Source organism: Centruroides sculpturatus, unplaced genomic scaffold (assembly GCF_000671375.1).
Source record: "Centruroides sculpturatus isolate CEXI.00-Female unplaced genomic scaffold, Cexi_2.0 scaffold398, whole genome shotgun sequence".
Taxonomy (NCBI): Eukaryota; Metazoa; Arthropoda; class Arachnida; order Scorpiones; family Buthidae; genus Centruroides; species Centruroides sculpturatus.
In genome coordinates this window covers 244,925-255,545 of record NW_019384660.1, presented here as the reverse complement: position 1 = coordinate 255,545, position 10,621 = coordinate 244,925, and the positions used below count along the sequence as shown (strand labels likewise).

General features: G+C 24.5%; 1 protein-coding gene across 1 annotated transcript; it reads right to left on the bottom strand.

Annotated features, from left to right (window-relative positions):
• Positions 1-841: 841 nt before the first annotated feature.
• Positions 842-6,663, bottom strand: LOC111626548 (protein fantom-like). Its single transcript, XM_023369959.1, has 4 exons — positions 6,563-6,663; positions 6,391-6,481; positions 6,283-6,325; positions 842-1,196 (listed from the first exon to the last, which is right to left on the bottom strand). Exons 1-4 carry the CDS (start codon positions 6,658-6,660, stop codon positions 1,102-1,104), a joined length of 327 nt encoding a protein of 108 aa, XP_023225727.1. The 5' UTR covers positions 6,661-6,663; the 3' UTR covers positions 842-1,101.
• Between the last annotated feature and the right edge of the window lie 3,958 nt (positions 6,664-10,621).

Below are 10,621 nucleotides of genomic sequence, written 5' to 3'. Positions count from 1 at the left end.
ATGACATGCTGGTTGTACTATTACTAGTTGGACACATTACTAAATACAAAGCAATTGTTAAACCACACCAACACAGTTAAACTGGTTTAATCAGGAAATGATTTAAGCATTTTGCATCTTAATAAGATAATTTGTTATTTATATAAGAGTACTGTATATTATTTTAGTTACATTTTTTGAAAATTAGGAGATTTGAGTTGATGTAACACATCATAATTTTCTTGCAAAATGACATTTTGGAATGGATTGCTGACATTAAGCAGAGAAAGTCTGTATTGCTATTTGTGTAACAGAACAGTGCAACTTCCATTCTGAAAGCACTAAAAGAAGAACAAAATTACGACTTAAAAGTTTTAGGAGTTATTAATATATTGAATTTAATGTATACTGTAAGTAATAAAACAGGTTTATATAAAAACTTCATTTAGAAAATTCCATTAACTACGGATACTTGACTTTAAAAAATAATTGCTTATGGTACTAAGTCTGTATTCTTTCCTTAGAATAAATAAGTTAACATTATAAAAATCAACAAAATATGGTTTAAAAATATGATTCTTTAATTTATCTGCTAACAAGTATATAAAATAATTGTTAAGCCAGCTATAAAAATATTTGGAAAACAAATTAAAATCTTTAAATATTTATTAAATTAAAATCTTTAAATCCAGTAAAATCTTTAAATATTTATGAAAAAATTTAAGGACTTGTTCCTTCAGACAATATCAGTTCTTTCCATTGTATGTAAAACAAATAAACAATAGAAGCATTAATAAATTAACAAAGTTTTACTTAAAAATTTTGTTCACAATTACATTTAAAAAACTACTATAAAATTTTTAATACTCATGTTTATCACACACAAAATATATTAATGATAATTTTATAATTAATAGGAAATTTAATTTTTGATTTTTTGCTTATTTTGATATGATGATGTATGACAACTTGGCACATATTTTCTAATATGAAAATATATGTAATTACTTTCTTCAAAATTAATGAGGATGCATAATTGAGCATTTAGTAATACAAAATTTTTTTATATAATCATTTATAACAGTATAAAAAAAGAATGTGTTTAACAAATAATGGACTAGTTCAGCTTTCATCTTGGATGGTCTTCAAAGTTTTGAAGGCTTCAATTGTTATGCTGAGTTTTCCTATCACAGTATTTTGATCGTTTGCATCGACAACTATTAAAAAAATGTATTATTTGGAATCTTAAATACTGTTTAAATATTTAATATTAAGTATAAAAAGAATAAAAGTATAATCATGTAAATTAAACTTATTCTACTTTATTATTAATCAAATTTCATATTAAGAAAACAAACTATATTTATCACCTAAAAACTATTAAATTCTAGATTTTTTAAAAAGAAGAATGCATATTAAAGTATAAAATTACTTATAATTTTCCTTTTATTAATATTCACTAGCAAGTAGTAAACATAGCTTTACTTTGTTATATACTGATAAAAATTCAAGTTATATTAATTTTTTGCTTATTAGCATATAGGTAACAACTATTTTAAAAAATTTACAAATATCTTAATCAACAAAATTCAATACCAAAGTGTGCAATATATTGTATTGGTAGTTTGTCATATAAAAAACATTTTTATTATAAGACCATAATTGTTTTTATTAAGAAATAAAGGAGAATTCTTCAACTTACTTAGAATTAAATATAAGAAAAATATAACTGTTAATAGAATTTATAGCCAAATAAACAATAGAGTGTTTTGCTTTATATAAAAACTATTTATTTTGAAATATCATATCCTATTTGATAAAATTAATTTTAATCATCTTAGTTCTGTCAATGATAGAACATAATGTAACAGGAGCAAAATGTTATTTTACTTAATGCTGGCAAAACTGGAAATTTCCAAAAATCGGTTTTCAACAAAATCAACTAGTTTTTAAATATCATATGAACTGGTTTTTAGACCAATTTCAAAATCAATTTAAATTCAATAGAATTAATGTCTTATTATTGTATTTTATTAATAAAAAAATATATAAAAATTTTAAATATGATCCTATTTTTATGCAATAATTTAAAAGATATATATTTTGCATTAATATGTTTCTTTGAGTAATATATTTTTTTCTATATACCGTACTAAATATTTTATGTTTTATAATTGTAAAATGTCTAGTAAAATATATTAAGAACAAACAAGCAATTATTTCTTGTGACATCATCATAATGCCAGGCTACAATTTTTAATCACATTCTTAATTCATTTAAATTTAAAACATGTTCGTAACCTGAAATTAGTAGTGTCTTGTTCCTGTACATCATACTTTTCCTGATAACAATAGGTCACCTATGCAACTCCATCCAGGGGAAAATTTTTTAATTTAATTCATGTGACTTCTTGTCTTGACCAGAAGTTCATATATAGTTAATCGAAGCCTCCTACCCCTAAACTTTCCATATCTGGTCTTGACTTTCATCTATCTAACATCATTCTCAAGATTAAGGAAGGAAAGACAGACGGACAGCAACAGTGGGAATTTATAGGTCTACAATTTTTCAAACTGTAGTCTAATGAAATAAATAAATAAAACATTATTTTAATAGCTAGAACAAATTAATTAATAAGTTATAAAGAATTATCAACTTAGAAATTTTTGTATTATTTGAAAAGAAATATCAATTTTGAAATCAGTATTAATTTTTTTGCCAAAAACAACAGTTTACCATAATCTGATTTGGTTGCCAGCATTAATTTTAATGAAAATATAAATTTTTTAAAATTACATATTGTTTTTCCAGTTACAAGTATAATTTTATTAACATAAATATTCTGCAAGTTAATATAAATCATTTTATTATTATGGAAGTTTACAAATTTTGTCATCCAAAAATTCAATTTTTATTTGTTTCATGGCAAAGCAAATCAAAAATTTATTTGTACTCAGGATCAATGCATGTTAAAAACTTTTAACCCATTATTAAAACTCAGGTTCTGTCAGCTAATTTTAAAAATTTATATAATATAATTACATTAATTACTATCATTAAATTATTATCTATTTGGATGATTTTTACTATCAAAAAAACATCAATTAATAAATAGTAAAACATGAAAAAGTAGCAATGATTTGCATAGAGCACAATAATTTAGATATATTATGTAAAATTTGATATCTTATAAACTTTTTTCCATGAAACATTCAAAAATTATTATTTGCAATAGAAAATAAAAATCTCTAAAAATCATGCAAATAAAAATAAAAATAAAAATCTCTAAAAATCATGCAAATATGGATGCTAAATAAGCAAATACAAACTTTTTATTATTAGCATTTTTATTACACATTTCAAAGAAACAATTTTATATAGTTTATTTCTAATGCAAAGGGATTATTATTATTACTATTTTTTTTAAATCAGTATAAACGTTTGAAGATAACTGTATAAAATTATAAACAATCTATAAAATTTCAAATTAAAAAGAAATATAAATAAGATTTTAACTTTTATGTTTACATCTTAAAAAAATGTCAAAGTAAAGAAAATATACATTTTAAAATTTATTCATTGTTTTTAAGATGGTGCATGTTTAGTATTTATATAGAAAGTTTAGAAACAAAATTTTCTGAATTAAATATTTCTGATGATAAAAAATTTTTAAACATATAAATTGATAGAAAAATTTAAAAAAAATTTTTTAATGAAGATCTGTAATCAACAATATAATGACATTTAAAAGAAAAACTTGAAAATTTGTAACATTCATTCATTATAGTACTACCAACTTGGTATCTTGGTGGCTTGATAGAAATATCTAGCATTCATTTACTTTCTGTACTATTAATTTTTAATATCAATTAACTTTAATAAATCTTAAAATAAAGAAAATGTTATAGCTTATGTACTTTTAAATTTCTCATTTAAAATTAGGATAATGATTAAAAAAAAATGAGATAAATAAATATCTTAGGAAATCTTTGAAATATCTTGGAAAAAGAAACAAATAACAACAGACAATAAGATTTTTGTTTTAATTCTTAAAATTCTTTCACATATGAAAAAATAGTATCTTAATTTTTATTTGCAGTAAAAAATAGTAAATATTAGGAAGAGAGTGGTGATATTCCTACAGAATTAAGTCAACTAATTTAAAAATTATTAATCCAAATTTACTGTAACAATTTTAATGCACAGTGGGTGATTGGTTAATGAACATAATCTGTTCCAAGACTTTGCTATCCGAATTGTTTGTTAACCACTTATCGATTTACTATAGGGTTTTATGGGAATTTTGATTAATTCGTTCTGGAGACCCCAAAAATAAAAAATTATATACTTTCTTACTATGTTTATTTATATGTAATAATAAAAATACATACATGCACAGCCTTGCATTTTTATTAGTCATGTTTTTTCTGTTTGTGAAAGTTAAAGAATCTGTCTAATGTCAATTGCTTTTCTCTCTTTTTCAGGATTTTTCAGAAGTAATTAATAGCATTGTAATTGTAGAGATCCCCAAGCCTAATAATTTTACACCTTCAATCCCACATACCTGAACCTGGTTTGGATGCCATTCTAAAACCATTGTTCTGACATCCTACCACTTCTTCAAAAGATCTTTAATGGCAAATGTTGACATTAATCTTCTTTTTCAGAAGAAAACATATCTCACCGAGTTTCTTGGTGTTCTTCATTCAAGAGTTCTTGGCGTTCTTCTGTTGTCAGATCAGTTTCAGGTACTATTATGAGCCCTTTAATGTTCTTTATTTTTCAGATGTGATTTTTGTTACACCTTTAGCTGCTTGAGTCTTCTTGATTATACAGTATCTTTCTTAGATAAGATTGAACTGCGGCCTACTGTAGACCTGTGCAATCCATACTGCTCAGCAACATCTACCTACTCTCTATCTTTGCAATTATACTCTCACCTTTCAAAAATAAAAACCAACACAAAACTTAATGCGTGCCCGACAGTCTTTTATAGTATTCTTTTATAGTGAATACTATAAAAGAATTGTTTCTGTCAGAAAAATAAAAGGATGAAATTACAAGGAGAGTTTCAAAGTTCAGAGGAATACTACAGGATCAGTATATACCGGGTTGAGCGTCAATGTCGACATCTCTGGCGCTCCAAAATGTTTCAAATTGTTGCCTGAAGACAAGGGAAGACCAATCAATATTCATTATTTTACATTGCTTCTTCTTGTGTTTGTTCCGTGAGGTGTTCATTGTCCGAACATAAAAATCTTTCTCGAAAGTGTTTGTTATCCAATTTGTTCGTTAACCAATCACCCACTGTACATGCAGTGAGTTCTTGAAAGAACAAAATATTTAAAATGGTGCTTTCTAGAATTCATCGCATCTTACATGATTAATATTACTAGATGAATAAAACTAAACAATTTATTACTAATTGAAAATACTTCACAATTCTTTGCATTTATATTTAAATTATTAATTATATTAAAAAATGCAATTGGGAATTCTTTTTTTACAGTTTGTAATGTTTTATCATGATATTGGAAAACATATAAGTCTAAAAAAAATACAGCAATGTTTATAAAATAAAATAAATTTTTGAAGTGTTATTCATTTCCTAATACAAAAGTTTAATAAAGAAAGATAACAATATTCAAGAACTAAAATCCCTTCTAAAAATTTTGTGCACATATTCTTTTATGTAGTCACATCTTAGCTACTTTTTAATCTTAAAATAACATTTAAAAGAATGTTCCAGCTTCACTATTATTCGCTTTCAACGTCATTCATTACTGAAAGTATTTTATTTAATGAATAACATAAAATAATGGAAAATTTGAATAATTTGTATCAATCAAATCTAAATACTTATAAAGATTCATTCAAAAATTAACTAATTTAATAATCTGATTATTAATTACAATAAATCTTTGTTCAATAAAAGTGTACAATTTCATCAATGGCAATCATTTTTATAATAAATATGATACAATAAAAAATTTTTAATTCTATTTTATTAATGAGGGTTTTAAACAGATTTTTGGAGTATTGTGTATCCATTATTTGAAAATAATGGGTACACAATAACATACCTTTAACAAATATAAATATTCCATAAAATGTAAGAGATTTGATCTACCTATTCACATTACTAAGGAAGGATGACCTACTAACAGGATAATGATTAAAATACATTTACAAAAGAAACATCTTTATAGAAACATTCAAATATCTTTACATCTTTTCCTTTCAATAATGTTTCTTGTTTTCACTTTTTCAATTTATATAAATAATTACAGTACAGTACTTACTTTTAATTTCATGGTCAATAAAATCTTCTTCTTTCATTAATATCTATTATTAAAAAATAATTTAATGGATTATTTTTAATCAAAGTAATTTCAAGATTAAATACATACTTCTTTCAAATTAAAAAAAGAATATCCAATATCTTCACAGTCCATATCTTGGCGATCTTCAGGTGGTTCACTTACAACAGTGAACATTAAACTAAAATAAAAAAAATATTAGAATATAAATATTCATGTTTTATTTTAATTCTAGAAGATATCCATTAAGAATATATGAAACCTATTTTCTTCTTCTGTTTCAGACTGTAACATGTTCTTTAACTTTTCACGTTTGTCAGCATGGATGACATCAAAATAAAACACTGAATTAGAAAGCATAGTAATTAAATTATAGTAAAACTTAAAATTTTTTAAAAATTAAAATCAAATTAAAAAATAATTAAAACAAGAATACATTAATGGTAAGTCTACAAAGTTTTTGATTGGTAGTAACAATAAAAAATTTTATCATGAATAATACTTGAATGTAAAATTCTAGATTTTGATATTTATATACTAGAATGAAGGTGAAAATATATAGTTTAATTCCAAACATTTTTCTTATATTTTGATATGTAAAGCTCATTGAGCATCTAATGAAAACTTATATAATAAATGATTTTATACAGTGTTAAATATTTCTGCAATATTTTTATTATTGCAAGATTACATGTTTATTAAGAGAGATTGCTGACTATCAGTTTATATCATTTCACTCCAGCCAAAGGAGGTCAACGTTTGCAATGGAACTCCAGTTAAGATTTTAATGCTGCCAAGTGTTTTAGCAACTGTTTTTTTATTTAGTGTATATTTATTTGATCTATTTTTTAAATAATAATTTCTTACAATTTAAAAAAATTTTTTACAACTAAAATCTCGGTAATAATATATTAAATCTTAGCAAAAACGATATTTTTTATAAAAATTATATTAAAAACACTAGTATAATAAGATGGATATGGAAAATTATATTATTGAAGTTAATTTTAATCTAATTTGTTTGTTTGAGCATTTTATTTGGTATAAAATACAATAAAGTAATTAGAGTTTCAATTCAGAATCAATACATTTTTTTATTATTTTATAAAATAAATGTTTTATGCTATGCGTAACTATTCTTAGTATCTATTTAATTTTGAAATAATAAAATAGAAATACATTTATTATTTTTTGCGTGTGAAAGTAATGTAAATTCATTTATATGTCATTAAGATGCTACAATAATTTACAAATTTTTGAAATTAGAAATTTTCAACTTTAAAAATTTTTAAATGCTATTAACAAGATAATCTGACATGTTTTAGATAAGGAGCAGTTATCACCAGTCCTATGGGAGTACTTTTAATAGAGAATACAGAATAAAATTTATTGCTAACTCACTGCTTTTTTTTTAACAATGAACAAGTGATTGAATGTTTTTAAACATATCAATTAGTGTAACACTTTCTGACTTATATCTTGTTATCTCTAATACTTCACAAAAATCAAAGTCTTCAAAAGATTATTATCCAAATTATATAAATTATAAAAAGAAAAGAAAAGCAAATTATCCAAAGTGGAATCAATGCCAACAAATTTGCTTTTCCAGAAAGTTGTTAAATTTCGAAACAATGTTTCCATGGGGAGAAACCCTTAGCTTTATAAATGCCAAAAAAACTATCTGCCTTGGATATTCAGAACTAGTAACTAATAAACATACTTCTGACACAACCTAAAGATATCATATTACTGTTATGAAAGTTAACAGTAATATGAAAATTAAATTATAAATATTTTTAGTATTGTAATCAAGGCATTAATGAAAGAAATAATATGTGAGAACCTGGGTTAAATAGAAAAAATTTTTGCTTAATTTACAAAAAATATTCTGCTAAAACTATTTTCCTCATGATAGCAGGAACTGATTCCATTTTCCCACAGACTTGCTTCCTTGTCCAATGACGACACATCTCCTTACAGACTGTAGCAGGAACATAACACAAAAAAATCATTATTGGTCTAATTAGTCAACATTGCCTAAAAAGAGCATTGAAATTTAAGAGTAGGACCCCCAAATAAAAGAAAAAGACGACAGACAGTTCATCCGTCATCAAGAGTTGATCGAGATCGAGTGTTCACCCGATTGTGGATAACCATCACTGCTGATACACCATCTTTGTCGCCAATAGCCTGTGACCAAAATCCTATCCGCCAGGGCATCTCCAATGGAATAAACAGACAGTGCAAGAGTGAAAACTCCTCAAAGAACCTACCCACTAAAAACCTATTACAACCTGTCTATCAAGTGAAATCCAACCAACAACTACAGATATTTATCATTGTGTGCCCAGGTGTAAACTATCGCTCTATCTCGCACATAAAGACTCCTAATCTTAGGTGGAATTTAATGTGTAAATAAACGAGTATTTGTTAAGTTACTCTGTAGTTGAGTGCATTTCTTTCAGCCATGCTTTCTCTTGGATCTCCTCCATCTTGAATCTGAATTGCCTACAGATGCGACCACTTGTGCGAAAAATGAAACATTGCCATCATGACTTCTGTGTCCTTCCAGATGTAGCATCTTGGCTTGGTGCCAACCCTTCAGTAACAAATATAAAATTATTTTTTCCTGATATTGCTGGACATTTAGATAGGATTATTTAGTAGTAAACTTATAGTATAATGTTTTTATAAACAATTGATGTAAGCATTTGTTTTTGTTAATACTTTTCAAGTAAAAGTAATGACTTCTGCTAGGATGTACTGTTCAGCAAGAGAGCCCACATTGCAATAAATAATAATAATAAATTTTTTATTTAAGAAATAGATTAATTATGGTATATAGTATGTTATTAAACTGATTTGTGAAGTTTAGACTTCATGCCACAAAACTTTGTATTTTCAACTGAATACTGTAGAGAAGCAAAATCTACAAACAACAGATCATTTAGGATGAAGCAAAGAACTAGCATTGAATGCTACTATTTAGAACTATTACAACACTCAACTTATGATTTATAAATAAAATAATAATCATATACAGTAGTGAAAAATACATAAGTTTTTATATGCTTCAAATAACTAGCTGTAGTTTCTTGATATCTGTATAGAATGCATCATTTAAAGCTTCTTCATTATAAATGAGATTAAATTGTGAATGGATCTAAAGAATTCAGATTCAATAAACAAGTTACATACACTTCAAGGAAACTCAACACTAAGTTTATAAAACATTGTTTTATAAACTTAGTTAATATACAAAGCTAATATTGTTTACAAAGAATTGTTATAAACAGCAGTGAGAATTTTGAAGTGACATGATGTATGTGAAGAATGTTGAATTATCCTGAAGAATTTAAAGAGAATGTTGCATTCCATTATTTCAATACTATTCTCACTGAAGAAACAGTTAAATATTATAATTCTCTTAATGACAAATGATATAATTTTTATAAGTTTCCAAAAAATACAGTAGAGCATCGATTATCCGAATCAATTGGGAACTGGGGTTGTTCGGAAAATCGATATTTCAGATAACCGATTATGTACGAAAAAATATATTAAGTTATCCCATGTTGAAATTTTTCTCCATTGCGTGTCGCTTCGCGTTGAATTTTCGTCAATGTTAAGCCTAACGTAAACTTTTTAAAATAATAATCGTGACTATTATATCGTTAAAAATTATTTCTTTNTTAAATATTTAATATTAAGTATAAAAAGAATAAAAGTATAATCATGTAAATTAAACTTATTCTACTTTATTATTAATCAAATTTCATATTAAGAAAACAAACTATATTTATCACCTAAAAACTATTAAATTCTAGATTTTTTAAAAAGAAGAATGCATATTAAAGTATAAAATTACTTATAATTTTCCTTTTATTAATATTCACTAGCAAGTAGTAAACATAGCTTTACTTTGTTATATACTGATAAAAATTCAAGTTATATTAATTTTTTGCTTATTAGCATATAGGTAACAACTATTTTAAAAAATTTACAAATATCTTAATCAACAAAATTCAATACCAAAGTGTGCAATATATTGTATTGGTAGTTTGTCATATAAAAAACATTTTTATTATAAGACCATAATTGTTTTTATTAAGAAATAAAGGAGAATTCTTCAACTTACTTAGAATTAAATATAAGAAAAATATAACTGTTAATAGAATTTATAGCCAAATAAACAATAGAGTGTTTTGCTTTATATAAAAACTATTTATTTTGAAATATCATATCCTATTTGATAAAATTAATTTTAATCATCTTAGTTCTGTCAATGATAGAACATAATGTAACAGGAGCAAAATGTTAT